Here is a 19,217-nt window from a genome sequence, read left to right as displayed (position 1 = left end):
TTATCGCTAACAAGCACAATCCAACAGATTTTCATTACGCCTGTAATCACGGAGCCTCCGATCAATTAACAGATGGGATTTCCTATCAATTAGTCGGCACTAGCCGGATCTCAAAAAAATATTATAATTAATTTTATCTTCTTACAGTATAAAAACTAACGATTACAGAGATAAAATAATACAATTCTTACATAACTACTTTTAAGTTCTAAATAAATTTTTATATTCGTCTTATTTTTCAGTTTACTATTTAGAATATCAAAGTGGTTGTTGTAGACTTCAACCCCTCACTTTTTTTTTTCTTGTAGAATTAATCCATTACAACACAACTCTGATTAAGTAAAATCATTATGTAAAGCTGGATTCAATTGCCTTCACTTTTCATGGGTTGTTTTTATTCTCTTTAGATTTCACGTCAGCCTCACGTAGATTTTAATGTCATCTTTTTAAGATGAAAAATTATTAAACGTATTAAATTTCATAAAAATACTTACAGTATGGAGTCATAAATCACATAATCACAAAATTATCAACCTTTACTTTTAAAAGATATAGGTATTTTAAAAGTTTAATTGAATTAGATATCAAAAAATATATTTCATTATTATTTATTTTATTAAATCCAAAAAAATCTGCTAACGATTTTGAACTTTGTTGAAAATTCAATGAACCCAGAAAAAAAAGTTCATTTATCCTTAGGCTTTGGGGACCAACTCAATGAGTGTGACTGGCATATCACATAAAGATGTATTTGGCTCCGTGTCTCTTTGAATTTTAATTAAACAGTTTATTTTTTATAATAAGTAAAATTATTAATAAACGGATAATTTTATTAAAAATAAAATAATTAATTTATGAAAACATATTATTATATAAAATAAAATAAAAATTCAATTTGCTTTACAACAAATTTAAACTGCTAAGATAATAATTTTACGCCCATTGCTGAGTACTATTACCCAGATCTTAAAATGTAGTGGTAAGTTGATGAACTTTTTCTCTATTTAGAATAAAAAATTTTGCAACATTTTAATTTTATTATTTTATTTTCCATTAATTTTCTTATTTATATTGAGAAAAATCAGTTTTTTAACTTAAATTTAAAAATAAATAAATAAAATCATACATAATATTTATAATTTGAATTTTTTTAAAAAATAAATAATCCAAATGAAAAATATGTGAAATTCATAACATGAAATTGGTAAATTGCACACAAATTAGATTATAATTAAACATGAATCATGTCTAGGGATGACCAGTATTCGGTTCAAATCGAAAAAACTGACCGAATCGAATTGATTTAAAAATTTGGTTCGATTTTTTATACATTTTGGTTTGATTCAGTTTTTAATTTCAGAAATTTTAGTTATTTCGATTCGGTTTGATTTTGATCAGAAAAAAACCGAAAAAATCGAACCGAACCGATTAGTGATAATAATATGTTTTTTCAATAATATAGAGAAATTAAATCATATTAAAATTAAAATATTTTAATTAAATTTTAAAATGTGAAAAATAAAGGGTAAAAAATAAAAAATTTATTAAAAATCGAAACTGATCAAACCGAACCGAATCGAACCGAATCAGACCGGTTCAGTTCGATTCGATTTCTAATTAAAATCGGTTCGGTTCGGTTTTCATAAACACTAAAATTTCAGTAAACCGAACCGACCGAATGCTCACCTCTATTCATGTCCAAGCTAAGCACATACCTTTCAATTGGAGATACAATTCATGGAAATTATGAAAAGAATTCAATGGATGGTAAAGAAAGGTGTAGCACATGGCAATTCCTCTTTTAAGTGCTTGTAATCTTTATTATTTTTAAATACAATTAATATTTCTTTGTCTCAAAATCTTACTATTAACGTTTCAATCATGGCTACCTAATTACAATCAATTTCCTTTTTCTTTTTAAGAAAAATAAGTTCAATTGATACAATGATATTGTGATTTTTATTATTTATTTATATCTACTAGTTAAATCTTTATTTATTTTAATTTATAGTTAAACTTTTTAATTTTTTTAATCATTTCATATGTTGCTTGGTATAATTTATTAATTTTTTTATCATGATTATAATAATATTGAGTTAACTTTTTTTTTTATTATTATGTAAATTTTGTCAAATAGTTAACTTACATATGTTCTAAGATATTTAATGAAATTAAAGTGTGAAATGAAATTGTAGTATTACTTTTACTGAATTATTATAAAATCTAAAACCTTTTTCCCTATAATTTTAAATTTGTATTTAGGTTGAATTTGGGTATCTAATTTGTTATATAAAAAAAAAATGCTAGCCTCCTAGCAAACTCAGTATTGTCAATGAATCTAATAGAAAATTAAACTTTAATTATTAAATATATTTATTGTAGGTATATTCTCATTCGTAAGAAGTTAATCTTATCATTTATAATTTTAAAAAAAATACTATATTTTTAAAATGAATATTTTTTTTATATTAACGGAATTAAATTATAGAAATATTTTAATATAATTTAAAAAATATAAAAATATTTTAATTAGTTAAATTATAATACAATACATAATAATAATAATTATCCCATAAAAATATATAAACACATGATAGTACATAGTATAATTTGTATGTACATATAAAGCCTCAAGTCAAAGTAAGAGAAAATGCATTTACCTGGAAACGGCTACCGATCTTAGTTCCATACCCATCCTTGGCAAAGTTCGAAAGGGAGTGGAGGTTGAGCATCTCCTTGAACCTTGAAGCTCAGCCATATCATTGTATATTGATCCTAAGACTTCGGAGTTCCTGTCGATACTTTAGTATTGTTATTATTAACAAATCAGTTTTTATATTTTCAGAAATCTATTAAAATATTTTTATTTTTCCTCTTCGTCAACGAAATAGTCTTTCCGTCTATTTATGCCGTTAAAAATATAATAAAAGACTAAATTACCCTCCCTCTTCTCCTCTTCCTCCTCCTTCTCCTTCTCTTTCTACTTCTTCTTCTTCTTCCTCTTCTTCTTCTGTTTTTCTTTTTCTTTTTATTCTTTAAGGAAAATGAGAAGGAGGCGGTTCTTCTTCTTCTTCGTTATCATCGTCTTCTTCTCCTTCTTCTTCTTTCTCTTCTTCTTCTTTTTTCTTATTTTTCTTCTTCATCATCATCTTCTTCTTCTTCTTCTTTTTCTTTTTCTTTTTCTTCTTCTTTTTTGAAGAGGAGGAGGGACTATTTCGTTGACGGAGAAAAACAATAAGGATGTTTTAATAGATCTGAGAAAAGATAAAAACGTTTTAATAGAACTGAAAAAAGATAAACGTTTTAATAGATTTCTGAAAATGCAGGAACTGACTTGTTAATAATGGCAATATCCATATACTAAATAAGGGATTTTATTTGAAAGCAAAATTGAATTTTAAAAATTTTATCTTTCATCCCTCATCTATTTTTAGCTGGAAAGAGAACGGAAGAACTATTTCATTAACGGAGAGAAAAAATAAAAATATTTTAATAGATTTCTGAAAATGCAGAAACTGACTTGTCAATAATGACATTATCCATGAACTAAATAGTAAATCTCCCTTTATTTAATCCTTCCCTCATATTAAATAATTGAATACTAGCCTACCAGTAGCATGTTGGAGATGAAGTTGAGATCCTCAGTGATGAACTGAGATTCGGTGAAATAAGGAGATGGGGACACGTAGATAAAAACTTGATTTTACTGAGAAATTAAGAGATCTGAGTTGGATGGTCAAGAGTTAATAGGACTGAATCTCTGATTCGTGAAGATTGAGGTTTGGAGGAAAGTCTTTGTGATTAGCGAATTAATAAACGCTAAAAATTTGTCCCTTAATATGGTTGGTCTAGAGGTATTTATGCTAACTATATTGGGACATTTTGATTGATGTCTTATTAGATTTGATGGTGACGTGTAGTGACAGACGTGTTAGGCGATTCACTAATGGTGGATAGTTGGCTAATAAATACTAAGTCGTTTGGTTCATATCCTGCCTATCGCGCGTGCCACGTCTATTACTCCTACCGCACACGCAATTATGACCCTAAAGAGACCTTACATGCCTTGAAGAGGTTGCTCGTTGACTTTAGGTTCTGAAGAGTTGGCTTGCTTGTTCCAAGCATTAGTGAAGTCAGCGGTATTGGAAGTCTGATCTTAACATCTTATAGATCAGACCTTTTAATATCCAGTTGGATTGGATGGCTTCTGTATTTCATATAAACATGTCACGATTTCAATGAATCCAGTTATTTTTATGCTATCACTCACTATTCAACAATAACATCGCATGCCAAAAAAAAAAGAATAAATTAAGTATAAGTGAAGGTAATATAAAGTTATATTTAAAATAGAAAGAATTTATTTTTTTTTAAATTAAAATTTTTTTCACATAAAAGAAAGTAAGATTTTAAACTGTTCCATATTTCCTTTTAAAAATTCTAAAAAAAAGAAATGAAAAAGTTGAAAATCACATAAGAATCTATGAGTATGAACAACGTTTGAAGTGACTCAACCTTCCAAAAATAAAAAAGATTTTCTGAAGTGACAAAATCAAAGTATGTTGATTGGACAATGATTCCACTAATCTTCTATTCCAATAACTTTATTCTTTACCCATTGAAGTGGAAATCAAATTAAAATGCCTAATTTAGTTATAGCCTTGACAAGTCTTCATAAAGCATCACCTAAATAATTAAAAGCTAATCCCATCTTCTCCAATGCTAATTTTTTAAAGTTTTTTAAATAAATAAATAAAAGAAGTTTGGTGGATTTAGCTGACCTACTTAAGCTAATTAAAGACACAACACAAATCTAATCTAGAGATTCACTTCTCTCTCTCTCTTTTGTAAGCAGCCTCCCCATTGATTACGGCTTTTCATTTTTCCTTTCTACTTGCTCTTCCACGTACGTAAATTTCCTCAACATTTTGTACACAAATCTAACCTTGCGTCGCTGCAATAGAAGCAGCTTCTCTACAAGCTAAAGTCTCGAGGATCAAGGGGTCAGTAACTCAGAAACAACACTTACAGCTCCACCCAATCAGAATACCAACTGTATTTCGAGCAATAGCTGTGAGCTCCACAATTTTTTGCTGAATTAACTGTCCTTTGAAACTTATGGACCTATAACTTTGTATAAAGTATGTTGGATTCTCCATTGTGTTCAGGTCATGACCTTGTACTCCTGTTACTAAGAATGAAATCCTTAATATTTGAGGGAAAAAAGTACAAAAGATTGGGAAGAAAAATCTACCCCATATTTTTAACACCTTTACTTCGATTTGGAGTATAGGATAATTTTTGAGACGATGGACGGTCTAGATCTTTTATTATTATTACTATTATTATTATTATTATTTAAATGTTGAGCCAAAAATAAGAACTTTTGCTTTTGGATTTCGGACAAAACACCAAAAAAGCTGAGTAGGAATCGGAATATGGTAGTTAAAGCAAATTGGGAGTTGGTTGCATTCAAACGTCAAGTTGGTTACTAGCGGTTTAAGTTCATGTTGTTAAATGACCTCTCTATCCTTCCAAACTCTCATTTGATAGGGCTTCAGCTAAAATGTGGTGTTTCAAAAAATTCAATGAACAATTTAGTTCAAAATGAGTTACTATTTAGAGAGTAAATTTTTTAGAAAATAATTTAATTAAATCAATAAAAATAAATTACTTTTTCTCTATAAAAAAAGAAATATCTTAAAAGTTAACTTCCAGCCATTCATCTAAGAAGTATTAAAATAATTAAAAAAAATTCTCAAACTTTTTTTCAGAAATTAACCACTATGTAAATGTAATAGGAGTCATATTCCAGAAGATTATACTGCAGCCATCACCATTAATTACAAAATAAATATGAAAGTGAAAGTGAGGAAAATGGATTTTTTGATTTTTGAATTGCAAGAAAACTACAAAAATAAAATTTAAAAATTTAAAAAAAAAAAAGAAAAAGAAGAAGTAAAAACAGAAGAGATCGCTTTCAGGGCGAGCCTTGGTTTGCACATGAGTTAAAAAGGCGCCCTTCCGTTTCAAACTTTTTCATATACAAATGTGAATCGGTCAACATCACTTATTCAAATTGTTTGTCACACATATTCAGATTTTTTTATATATTTTCTTATAAACTTGATAAAAAAAAGTTTATGAGTTTAATATTTTAAATTTTAAATAATAAAATTAAATATTTTTAATTTATCATAATTATAATTAAAAAATAAATTAAATTTATGTAATTTAATAATAAATTATAATATAATCTCTAAAATTATAATTAAATAATAAAAAATTTAAACACATATTTTTATTACGATAATATTATTTTTTATTAATTTTACTATTTATTTTTTTTATATAATATTATATATTAAAAAAAATTAAAAAATAATTAAAAAAAACTTTTCAATTTGAAAAATAAAAATATAATTATAACTTTTTTATCAATAAACTGTTAATAATGTTATCGTTGCTATTTTAAATTGTTGGATTTAATAATTATTTTTTTAATAATTTAATCAATAAATTTTATTTTTTTATAATATTTTATTTTATTTAGAATATTATTAATTATAAGTAAATTTTTAAATATAAAAAATATATACTTAATTTATAATATTGAATATAAGCATTTAATAAAATATTTTAATATATATTATTTATATGTAATGATATATTTATTAGAAATTTATTTGTAATAAATATTTATTTAATGTAATATATTTAATATTATATATAATAAATCTAAAATATATTTAATTTTAATATAAAATTTAAATTAAAAAATTATATATTTTATTAATAATATAAAATTTAAATACTATATTATAATTTTAATTAATTTTTTAGATTTAATTTAATTTTTTTATTATAATTATAACAAATTAAAAAAATTTAATGTTATTATTTAAATTTAAAATATTAAATATAAATATTACCATTATAAATATTTAAATTTTTTATTTTATATGTTTTACTTATAATACTAATTTATTATTTATTTTTAATTAAATAGTACTATAATTATTCTAAGTTGGAATTTAAAACTTTTCGTTTACTTTTGACCGTCTAGGGAGTGGTGAGAATTGTGATTTGACCTGGCACGAGTTTCACTTTGAAATTTGGGGTGGCCAGCCCATGCCATCCCCTAGTCTCTGCTGACTTATTCTGCTTCTTGGAAAACTAATCCCCTTCAACCATATTATAAAATAAGTCATCAATAAATCAAGAAGATATATATTTTCTTATTTTAGAATATAATTATTTATTATTAATAGTCTTATACCAGTTCAGTAATAAAGCAAATTTTAATTAACGACAAGCAAGCAGTTAATAAATAAATGATAGAATACACGTGGAGTTGATTAGAGAAATAAGCTGATTTGATACTGTGGAAAGAAACCGCAAATTTCGGACGTCTTATTACGTAAATGAGTCATCAGAATCTAAGTTAAGGACGTGGCCATGAGGCTGATATCTTTTTATTTACATGTGTTATTATACATCAACCCATCTACCTACCTCACAATTTTTTATAAATTTAATTACATTTTCCTTTTAAAATAATTTTTTCTTTTATTTTTTTAGAAAATAGATAGTGGATGGATGTTAATAAAAAGGATATGGAAGTAAGTAATATAAAAAACAGAATTTTTATACAAAGTGGAAGACAATCTAGCATCAAATAGTTGTACAAGCAAAGGTGGACAAGAAATTATTGATGAACAAGTTATCACCCATGTGCAGCGGCTGACTCAAAGCTGTAGAATATCTCTGCTCTGTGCATGAATGCTCAGCTCCCCTCCTAACAAAATCGTACTTGTTTGTCTCACATATATGCTCTTGCTAGGAATCGTCCATGGCCTATGAAGAGGCTGGAATTTTCAATTACATGAAGAGAAAAGAGAAAAGTATAGTAAAAAAAATTCATTTAATTCGTTTACCTAAATGGGATTTGGTATTAAATTGAGCCTCACTGTTCCAAGTCTTTAATAAACGGCTGTTGAAGTTCAACAACTACTCCACATGGAGAATATGCTTTCATGGGCATGTGCTACTACTAGAGATGGAGGGGCATCTCATATCTACTTTGCCAATTTGCCACATTTACAATCTGAATGGATCACAAGTGAAAAATGCCTATTAATTATACAAAAATCAGTAATTGAACATAGGTACCGGAAGAGAAAAGAGGGAAAAGGCCAAAAGGGTAATTGCGGCAAATGGGCAATGCTTGCTTGCACAAGGGAAAACCACCATTGCCCCACTTGGATTTAGGGAATTTCCCATTAGGAAAGCTACACAACCACAAGATTTTGATTTTAAGCCACAAACAGCCTTTCAATGCTCACATGCTTCTGCTTTTTTTTTTTTTTAATTATAAAAATATATTTATTATTTTCACTTTTATAAAACTACTTTGCATACCCTAGCTAGCAGTTTATGGTCCCCAGCTGCTTAAAGTGTGTGTTAGTTGCGACTATTAACAGTGGCTACTGCTTAATTTCTGAAGTTCACACCCCCTACCAAATTTCTATAAATTCCCCCTCATCCCTTCCTACATTTCTTCGCTCAGCTGCTTCACATTTCCTCCGCCCTTACTAGCTCTTCCTTTCCAAGATCCAATCTTCATGTAATAATCATCTTGTCTCCCTTCCCCTTGCATTTTCATTTCACCTTTTCACTCAACTGAACAAATACAGAGAAAAATGCTAATGAAATGGTTCACTTGTGCAGGAAAATGGCTCTTGTTGGAGTTTTCTTTGTGGCTTTGCTTGCAATGGTCTCTTGTGTTAATAGTTATGGTGGTGGTGGCTGGATTAATGCTCATGCAACCTTCTATGGAGGTGGTGATGCTTCTGGCACAATGGGTATGGACATTACGCACCAATGATGGACCTTTTTGAAGTTTAAACACTTTTTGGACACACAGATCTGACTAATTTTGTTGGGCTTGTTAAAAATTGTAGGTGGAGCTTGTGGTTATGGGAACCTGTACAGCCAGGGGTATGGTACGAACACTGCAGCTTTGAGCACTGCTCTGTTCAACAATGGTTTGAGCTGTGGATCTTGCTATGAGATTAGGTGTGCTAATGACCCTAAATGGTGCCTGCCTGGCTCCATTGTGGTCACAGCCACCAATTTCTGCCCTCCAAACAATGCACTGCCTAACAATGCTGGGGGCTGGTGCAACCCCCCTCAGCAACACTTTGACCTCTCACAGCCTGTGTTCCAGCACATTGCTCAATACAGAGCTGGAATTGTTCCTGTAGCCTACAGAAGGTAAATCTCAGCCCTTTCTTTTGGCTAATAAGGATCTCTAACGAGGTTCGGACTGTTAAAATTTCTAATATTGGCTACTGGGTATTTAATAAAATCACTTTGGTGGTTGGGTTTTGTAGGGTACCCTGCAGGAGGACAGGAGGCATAAGGTTCACAATCAATGGTCACTCCTACTTCAACCTGGTCCTCATCACCAACGTCGGAGGTGCTGGTGATGTCCATGCTGTAGCCATAAAGGGGTCCAGAACTGGTTGGCAACCAATGTCAAGAAACTGGGGCCAAAACTGGCAGAGCAACACTCTTCTAAACGGACAAAGCCTCTCATTTAAAGTCACAACCAGCGACGGCCGTAGTGTTGTCTCCAGCAATGTTGCTCCTCCTAACTGGTCCTTCGGGCAGACGTTCTCCGGCGGCCAATTCCGCTAGGGTGACAATCCCGCATGTACCCTTGGCGGCCGAAGTATCTTCTAGGGTTTTACTTTGATATACTTGGGGTATTAAAAGTAATATTAGGGTGACTTTAGGGTAGATATAATATATTAATATTAAATGTAATACTGTGTGAGAGGGTCAGTGTTTGGCCTCTTGGGTCAAAATGAGGATTGGGGCTTATTTTAAGTTGCCCTTTGCCCTCATTTTGAGGTAATAGTTAGTGTCACTCTTTGGAGGGTGTCCTACATTTGAAGGGACCTTTTATATTAGTGTTGGGGTCTTTTCAATTTTTCCTTCTGCCTTTAGAGAGGCAGAAGATGGCAGAGGTGGACTGTCACCACCCGCCCACTACCATTTGAATATTTTTTTTTTTTCTAAGCATTAATGTGTGGCCATTGTAAGCAGGGGGAATGATGCTCCTCAGTTGCTGTATTTGAAGTTTGAACTATATGAAACTAATGTGTAGATCTCCAAGTTTGAACTATATTTGATTTTTCTATAGCTTGAAAACTGAAAGCTTCCAGTTGAATACCTTTTGGGGTCATTTGGGCCTAAATGGGCTCTTCACTGCCATCTAATTCAGAACAAAAGCCCAAAAATGTGAAAGGCCCAACTTTCCAAACTGTTGAAGACAGGATGACTTGCATTAAATTGTGGAATGAGAATCTTGGCATCTTGCTCTATTTGGAGCTGTGCATTTTCTACATTTGTATACATGTTCGCACTTGTATACCAACTTTCCTCTTTTTTGTTTCAAAAAAAAAAAAAAAAACAATAGAATTCCTTAAAAAATAAAAGTATAAAATTAATAAGAATAATATATTTTTATTATTAATACTCAAGAAAATATGCTTAGAGTGATGGTGTTTTTATTGTTTCTTCTTCATACATTTAATATTAAAATTTTCATATTATTCTTAGTTTTAGCAATAATTGTAATTAAAAATAATTCAATTTTTAAGATTTTATCAATTGAAAAATAAATATTTAAAATATTTTTATGAATACTTTTCGTATAATCATAAATCAATCTTTATATTTTTAAAATTAAAATTTTAAATTTTTATATTTAATTTATTTAAAATTAGATTTTTTTTTGTCTAAAATTATATTTTTTTTCATTCATTATAACATACGTTGATTGTCAAATTTTTTTTTAAAATTGTAATTTCTTTCTAAATTACTATTTATAAAAATTTATAACTTAATTAAAAATTATTTGATATCACATGAAAATAGTTAAAATTTTGAATTTGAAACTAGTTTTTGAAAGTTTTAAAATTATAAATATTAAAATATTTTAATGAAAGGAAATTGAAAAATAAAAAATTTTAAAAATTAGTTAAATAAAAATTAATGGAATTTAGTTATTTTTTATATAAAAAATAAAAAATAAAAATATTTAAATTATAACAAATAAATACCGATTAACTGATTATAAAAAAATTTAATAATATAATTTTAAAAATATAAAAATTAATTTATTAATTATATTAAAATTTAAAATGTAAATATAATTTATCTATTTTAAAAATATAATAAAAATATTTATATATTTTCAACGTTAAAAATAAATGGAATAATCTCTTATTTAAATAAATTAATTATAAAAGAAATTTAAATATTTAATTTTAAAAATATAAAAATAAAAGTATTTATTATATTAAAATTTTAAAATTAAAGTATAATTTTATTTATTAAAATAAAAATAAAATATTTATTATTGTTATAAATTAAAAAACTGGCACGTCTATTGATGAGTCAAACGAAATCTTGAGCCACGTGTGTGTGTGTCAGCGTTCTTTGGTAACAAGCTCAACAGATCAACGGTTTTCTCGGTTTCCACCACCACAGTTGCCTTTCTTTTTTTAAAATTCTTTTTTGTTTATTTTTTAATGCATTACTATTGATTTAATAATTTTATATTATTTTATTGTTAATTTATGGGATAGGCATTACTGCACGCAATTAGTTTCGGACGACAACCCACGTGAAGCCGCAAAGCTCGCTAACCACGTGGAAGTTTTTGCTTCGATTATTTACCGTGGTGGGTCCCTTAGTCCCTGAGCATTCATAACATGCGCATTCCCCTATTACTATGCTGTGTACTTTTTAAATTATTAGTTCTGCTCAAATTCCAACTTACAACAGAGTAATTCAACAGAACATTAATTTTTTTTAGTGAAAATTTTTTAAATTTTTTAAAATTTAAATTTATTTATTTATTTAATAAGATTTTTAATGATTATTATACTATTTTTTAAAGACTTAAATATTTTTTAATAAAGAATTAATGGTCTTAATATTTTGAACATAACTTATTATTTTAAGGGTTTAAAAGACTATTTCAAAAAATTTAAGACTTTAAATGGATTTTTTTTTATAAACGCTTATATAATTTTTGTTGAATGAGATTTAATAAAAAAAAAATTAAAGTGATTGATTAAACTGAAAATACACCAAATTGAGAATATGCAAGGAGAAATTATCCTGTTTCCACATGTGTATATATATATCACGATATGTAGTTTCGGTTCTGAAATGGTTGTAAGAATCGGAATCGAAAGTTAATTTTTTAAATTTTTTAAAATTAAAATCAAAATTTAGCGTAGTTCTTATAAGATATGTGTTTTTTTATTTTAATTCAATTTTAATATCGATTACAATTTTGGTATAATTTTCAATTTTTATAATAAAATTTAAATTTAAATAAAATAATCAAATACTTATATTATTTATATTAAATTAATAAATATTACATTTTAAATTCAAAATAATATCAAGTATTTAATATCATATAATATTTTTATTTAAAATATATGAACACACTAAATAATCAAATATAATATAGTATTTCTATTATAATTTTTAAATTTTTAAAGTATAAGAAAAAAAATTCTCATAAAATTTCAAAAATTTTGTTTTAATATTTTCATAAAAACTAAACTCCAATTTAACGAGTTTTATAAATTTATTTATTTATTTTTATTTTTTATAACAAAACAATATAATTTTAGATTAAATTATATAGTTTATTTAAATACTTTAAGTAGTTATAATTATTTTAATTTATTTTTGTTTTTAATTTTATAAATTATATTTATTAATATTATATTATATAATCTAGTTGAATGATAATAATAATTATATATATATACGTTTTTTTGAAATGGATATATATATATTTATATTAACAATTAACTTTAATAATTTATATTTTATTAATATCGACATAATATATAATATAATCTATTTAAATAAAAGAAATTATAATTAACAAATTAAATTAATTAAATTATATTATTATAAATATTTTTTTTATATAATAAGGAGGTATTAAGCTCTTAAGCAAAGCTACGAGTTCATATAACCCTAACAACATCAGTTTGCAAGTAGTAATGAGCATCTACAGAAGACGTTTTCAGAATTTACATTCCAAGAAGGTCTCCAACTGACGATTTCACTAAGCAATCCGCCACAGAGTTAGCCTCGCAAAAGATGTTCTTGAAATAAACTTTCCATGCATAACCCACCAAAGTCGTAATATCAGAAACTAGATTCCTAACCCGGCCTGCTCCATCTAAGCTTTTCTCAATTAATTGCATTGCCACCCGTGAATCAGTTTGAACCTGCACAAATTTTCATCCTCTATCCCACGCTGTTCGAAGGCCCAGAAGAATGCCCCAAAGCTCAGCTTTAATTGTTGTACAAGTACCCAAGACAGATTGATAGCCAATAATCCAATCACCAGCACTATCTCTAAAAATCCCAGCACAATCCCAGCACAACCTGCAGGTCCTGGACAACCCTTAGCTGCACCATCTGTATTTATAGCAATCCATCCCATATCAGGAGGGGATCAAGAAATGAAGGTGGTGGATGATCTAGAAATAGTATAACCCACTCCTGAAGCACGTTTTCAAGCTTCAATATTTTCAAAAGCCTACTGTAAAATAAAATGTTTGGACATAGGCGGGTTCTACGCAGGACTCTCAAAGATCATCTTATTTCTTTTTTTCCATAAGCACCATAGTCCTAAAGGAAAAATAATGTTCCATTGTTGTCCATCCATTTGGGTATAGTTAAACTTTAAATTAGCAAAAATCCATTCAATAGAGTCGACAATGGTGAAAAAATGGGGATAGAAACTAGAGGTATCAATACTAATCCAAAAATTATTTGCATCTCTACAGTCCCTAAGTAAGTGGAAGATATCCTCCTGGCCAAGATTACATATAGGACAAATATCTTGAGAGGTGAAACCCCTTCTAATTCTTTTCATATTTGTCATAATCTTCTTGTGGGCAACCTGCTAAAGAAACATAGATACTCTTTGAGGGACCTTAAGTGTCCAAATCATCTTCCATAGAGGGTTTCCATGACCACTATTGATTCCATGGAGAGTATTATAAGGTGAGCGAACGGTAAAATTGCCCTTAGAACTCCATTTCCACGACAAGGAGTCAGTATTTGCAGCAACATTAGAAAGGCAAACCGGCTGAATAAATTGCAAAATATTATCCGGAAGTAAATCTTTCAAAACATCCCAATTTCAACTTGTTAATGGAGACCAAAAATGCCGCACACTAACAGTAGCTATCGAGTCATCAACAGGAACAAAGCAAATTGGGCAAGAGGCCCTATGGAAAGCTGGGAATCGAACAAAAAATTCATAGAGGATCCATTTCTAACATCCACCATAAGACCATCCTTAATACTCCCATAACCTTTGCAAAAGGCTTTCCAGATATGAGATGAGGAGGCTGCAGCATTAGGGGTCCATTGGGATCTGCCCTGTAAGTATTTTTTAATGAAACACTTAGTCCAAAGGCAATCATCATTCTCTATAGCCCGGCAAGACAATTTTCCCAAAAGAGCTTTATTCATAGTAGAAAAGTCACGAATCCCCAAGCCCCCATGATCTCTAGGACGTTTTAAAATATCCCAAGCAACTAAGTGAACTTTAGGGGATTGATTACTTTCTTGCTGTAATACCCGGCTAAGCTCCGGACGTTTTTAGCATGATCATGCATCATGAATGCCATGATATGTACTAGGTTATTTTGCATTAGAATTCACGAATATGATGTATTGCATAATATGATGTTGATGTGAATGGATATTGAATGACCCACTAGCCCTTGATATGATATGTTATGATACGGTATGAAAGTCCAGTGAGGCCCATGATACGCCCCTGGCACGATGTGAGAGAAAGTCCAGTGAGGCCCATGCTACTCCCCTGGCACAATTGGATATGTTATGTTATGTAATGTTTAAGAAAAAGTCCAGTGAGGCCCATTCCACGTCCCTGGCACAATTGGGTATGTGGAGGGTTAGTGGCGACAAATCTATCCTTGATGTGAATTGTCTGTATTGTGGCGCATGTCATGAAAGTATATGTTTATTACTGTTTTTACTGTTCTGCTCACTGGGCTTTAGTAGCTCACCCTTTTCCCCTAACCCCCAGGTTTGCAGGGTCAGAGATAACAGGAAGTCAGCAAGGGTAATGGTTATGTCATGTAATAGATTAGTAGTGGACATGAAATGACATGTATTGAAATGTAAAGGTATTGTACAGTATTGTAATGAGGATTAGTATTGTGCTTGGCCCTCATGTATGGTTAATCCCTTTGGTATATGATCTTTATGAAATGTTTTTAATGATGATAAATATTGAACCAAGCTTGATGTATATTATGTTGACCCACTAGAGCATTTGATGAGGGCTCTAGTAAGGGATTTTTATGTTCACAGTTATGGTACATGCACAGGTCAAGCTTGGTGAAGGAAAAGTTTAAAGTTTTTATGAAAATGTATGATCATGTATGGGATTTTATCAGAGGTACAGGATGTATGTTAGGCTTGCTACGGGTTCAGGCGACCTTAAGTCGATTTGAATCCTATCGCCAGTAGCGGTCCGGTTTTCGGGTCGTTACACTTGCCAAATGAAGTCTTTGCACACTTGTTTCATTTCCTTGCAAAGCGAAACCGGCAGCAAGTTACATTGCATAGGGTATATAGACAAAGAAGAGAGCACAGATTTCACCAAAGTAGTACGACTCACCATGGATAATATTTTAGCCCTTCAACCCTCAAGTTTTTTTTTCATGCCGTCAAGAATATAGCGGAAAGTGCCCTTATTAATACGTTCATGCACAGTGGGAAACCCTAAATAACTCTCCAAATCCTTCGTTAAAGTGAAACCGCAAAAGCTAGCCAGAGAAGTAGCCAAAGAGGCAGATACATTGGGAGAGACATAAAGGCTAGACTTTGTAATATTAACCTTCTGCCCCAAAACAGCCGAGAAAACTTCCAAAATAACCATAATATGTTGAAGCTGCTCCAAACTTGCTTCAGCGAATAAAACCATGTTATCGACGAACATCAGATGAGAGATAAGAGGGCCTCGTCTAGATAGAGGAATCGGCTTCCAAGACCCCTCCCGGACAGATTGTTGGATAAGACAAGCCAAATATTCAATACACATAACAAACAAGTACGGTGACAACCCATCACCTTGCCGAATACTCCTGGAAGGAAAAAACTTATCTGATCTAGAGCCATTCCACAAAACAGACATGGAGGCAAAGGTGACACATTTTAAAATGTTTTCAATTCAAGAATCTGAGAAACCATATTCCTTAAGGGCCCATAAACTCCCAGTTGAGACAGTCATAAGCCTTTTCAAGGTCAATTTTCAAAGCCATGTAACCTGTAGATCCTTTAGTTGTCTTCATAGAATGGATAGTTTCCTGAAATACCACAACATTGTCAATAATTTGCCTTTCAGGAACAAAACTGGATTGCTCGGGACCAATCAAATCTGGCAGAACAAGCTTAAGACGATTGACCATCACTTTCGTGATTAGTTTATAAAGGACATTACATAAACTAATCGGACGAAATTGTGATGGTTTCTCAGGATCGGCAACTTTGGGAATTGTTGTAACGACCCGAAAATCGGACCGCTACCGGCGCTAGGATCCGGGTCGACTTAAGGCCGCCGGGACCCGTAGAAAGCCTGACATAAAACCTGTGAACCTGTATGATCCCATACATGATCAACAACATGCATAAAAATTAAAACTTTTCTTTCTATGAACATCAACCAAACTCAACCTGTGCATAACATTAACATAACATTGATCCCTCTGTAGGATCTCATCTGTGCCCCCAATGGGCAACATAACATCTGTTGAGTTGGTATACATAGACATCATATAAATCTCTAAGATCATGTATGAAAGGGATACAACAATCTATGGTCAAGCACACCACTAACATCCATAAACCTCATTACATAACTATACTGTACTTTTACATTACAATTTGATCATGTCCATTGCTAGCTATTACATAAACATGACTTCTTTACTCTATCCAGACTCCCGCACTATACTGCACCTGCAAGCCTGGGGGTAAAGGGAGAGGGGTGAGCTAAAAGCCCAGTGAGTAGAGCTAGTAAAACGCATTAACACTATGCTCAAATGGAATGCATCATAACACAAACAATTCACATAAGGGTTGGGTGAACTCGTCACCAAATAGTCCAAGTTAACTCTGTGCCAGGCCGTAGCATGGGGTCCTGGTCTTCCTGTCATACATACATTACTTACCATTATCCCAGGGCCTCCTCTGGGCTTCTGGTCTTCGAGTTCCACTATCGTGCCAGGCCGTAGAATGGGGTCCTGGTCTTTCCTTACTCTGTGCCAGGCCGTAGAATGGGGTCCTGGTCTTCCTGTCTTGGACTAATTGGGTCATCCAACATTCACCCACATCAACAACATTCAATGCAATGCAGCATATTCGTGAACACTAATGCAATCACCCTATCGCATAATCATGATGCATGAAACATGATAAAACATTTAATTTAAAAGATTAAGTTTAGTTCCACTCACCTCTGGCTGACTCTGACAACACCAAAGCAGCTGAACTCACTGCTGGGGTCCTCGGTTCCTCGGGTCCGAACCTACACAGGTGGACTCAAATGAGGGACCAAACATACGTAATTACAACTCTAATATACTCCCCAAAAACCCCCTAAAACATCCTGAAAAAATCACATAGAGATATGCAGGAAATGGCTGAACAGGGCACTTTCGGCGGCACCTTCGGCGGCCGAAAGTCCTGGACAGATCCGAAAGTCAGGCACTTTCGGCGGCACCTTCGGCGGCCGAAAGTCCCAGACAGAGACGAAAGTCTCTTTTCGGGGGCAACTTCGGCAGCCGAATGCTGCCTCCACAAAGGGGGTTCGGCGGCCGAAACTCCCTTCGACGGCCGAACCTGGTTTCTGCCAGAAGGGCAGAAACTTGGTTCACATGAACCCTTTGCCTCCCAAAACCTCAAATCAAGCATATATCTCAGCCAAATCATGCATACAAGTTCCTAGGGGTCTCAAAACATCAAATACCCCAACTACAACACTTCAAACATACTTAAGCAAGCCACATTGTTCAAAACCTCAATATAACCCATAAACTCAACATATAACCTAACATGCATTTCTACTCTTAGAACTCATAAAATCTTATTTAAAACACATATGGAGCTTAAGATCGGCCTTTACCTCTTGAAGATCGAGAGGGAGACGACCTAAACTTGGAGATCCACGAAAATGAGCTCCTGAGTTCTCAAAGCTCCAAAACTTGCTTAAACGCTCAAAACTTGCAATGTGAGTTTAAAACTCAAGGAAAATGGAAGAGATTTGGAAGAAGAACACAAGAGTTGCAAAGGGAAGGTCGGAAGCTTGCTGTGGCCGAAAATGGAAGAAAACTCGCCCATTTCGGCTAAGTGCCCCTTTTATAGGTGGCTGGCCAGGCCACGTTCGGGGGCCGAATGTACCTCCGCATCCATGCAATGTTCGGCGGCCGAACTTGACTTTCGGCGACCGAACCTGGACTTCCCCAACTCATGCTTTCGGGGGCCTAACATGCCTCCAAAACGCAAGCATGTTCGGCGGCCGAACTTGACTTTCGGCGGCCGAACCTGGGTTTTCCTCCAAAGACTTTTCATGCAAAAACTCATTTTATTTAATGCTTAAAAATCATAAAACACATTAAAACATTTTTATAAAACACGATTCTACCCTTCTAGAGGTCTCCGACATCCGACATTCCACCGGACGGTAGGAATTCCGATACCGGAGTCTAGCCGGGTATTACATTCTCCCCCCCTTAAGAACATTCGTCCCCGAATGTTCCTCAACTAGTACATGCAAAGCATACATCACAGCATACACATAAAACACATAGAGACTAACCTCTAAAAGAGATGGGGATACTGTTGGAGCATAGACTCCCGTGTCTCCCAGGTTCATTCTTCCAAATTGTGGTGGTTCCAAAGGACTTTCACCATCGGGATTTCCTTGTTCCTTAGCTTTCTGATCTGGGTGTCTAGGATCCGTACTGGCTGTTCAACATAGGTGAGATCCTCTTGGATCTCCACATCAGGCTCACTAAGAACCTTGCCCGGATCTGACACGAATTTCCTCAACATAGAAACAT

At 31.8% G+C, this 19,217-nt stretch overlaps 1 protein-coding gene across 2 annotated transcripts; it reads left to right on the top strand.

Moving 5' to 3' along the window:
* The first annotated feature begins 8,473 nt into the window (after nt 1-8,473).
* LOC110614354 (expansin-A1) lies at nt 8,474-10,190 on the top strand. Of its 2 annotated transcripts, XM_021755875.2 has the most exons (4): nt 8,474-8,626; nt 8,731-8,864; nt 8,964-9,276; nt 9,396-10,190. In XM_021755875.2, coding segments are annotated over exons 1-4 (756 nt in total). In that variant the 5' UTR covers nt 8,474-8,624; the 3' UTR covers nt 9,703-10,190. The 2 variants fall into 2 exon arrangements, with proteins under 2 accessions (XP_021611567.1, XP_021611566.1); XM_021755874.2 differs by lacking the exon at nt 8,474-8,626 and having other exon boundaries at nt 8,714-8,864.
* The last annotated feature ends 9,027 nt before the right edge of the window (nt 10,191-19,217 follow it).

The sequence above is a fragment of the Manihot esculenta genome, chromosome 5, assembly GCF_001659605.2.
Source record: "Manihot esculenta cultivar AM560-2 chromosome 5, M.esculenta_v8, whole genome shotgun sequence".
NCBI lineage: Eukaryota > Viridiplantae > Streptophyta > Magnoliopsida > Malpighiales > Euphorbiaceae > Manihot > Manihot esculenta.
This window is presented reverse-complemented; position numbering and strand designations above follow the sequence as displayed.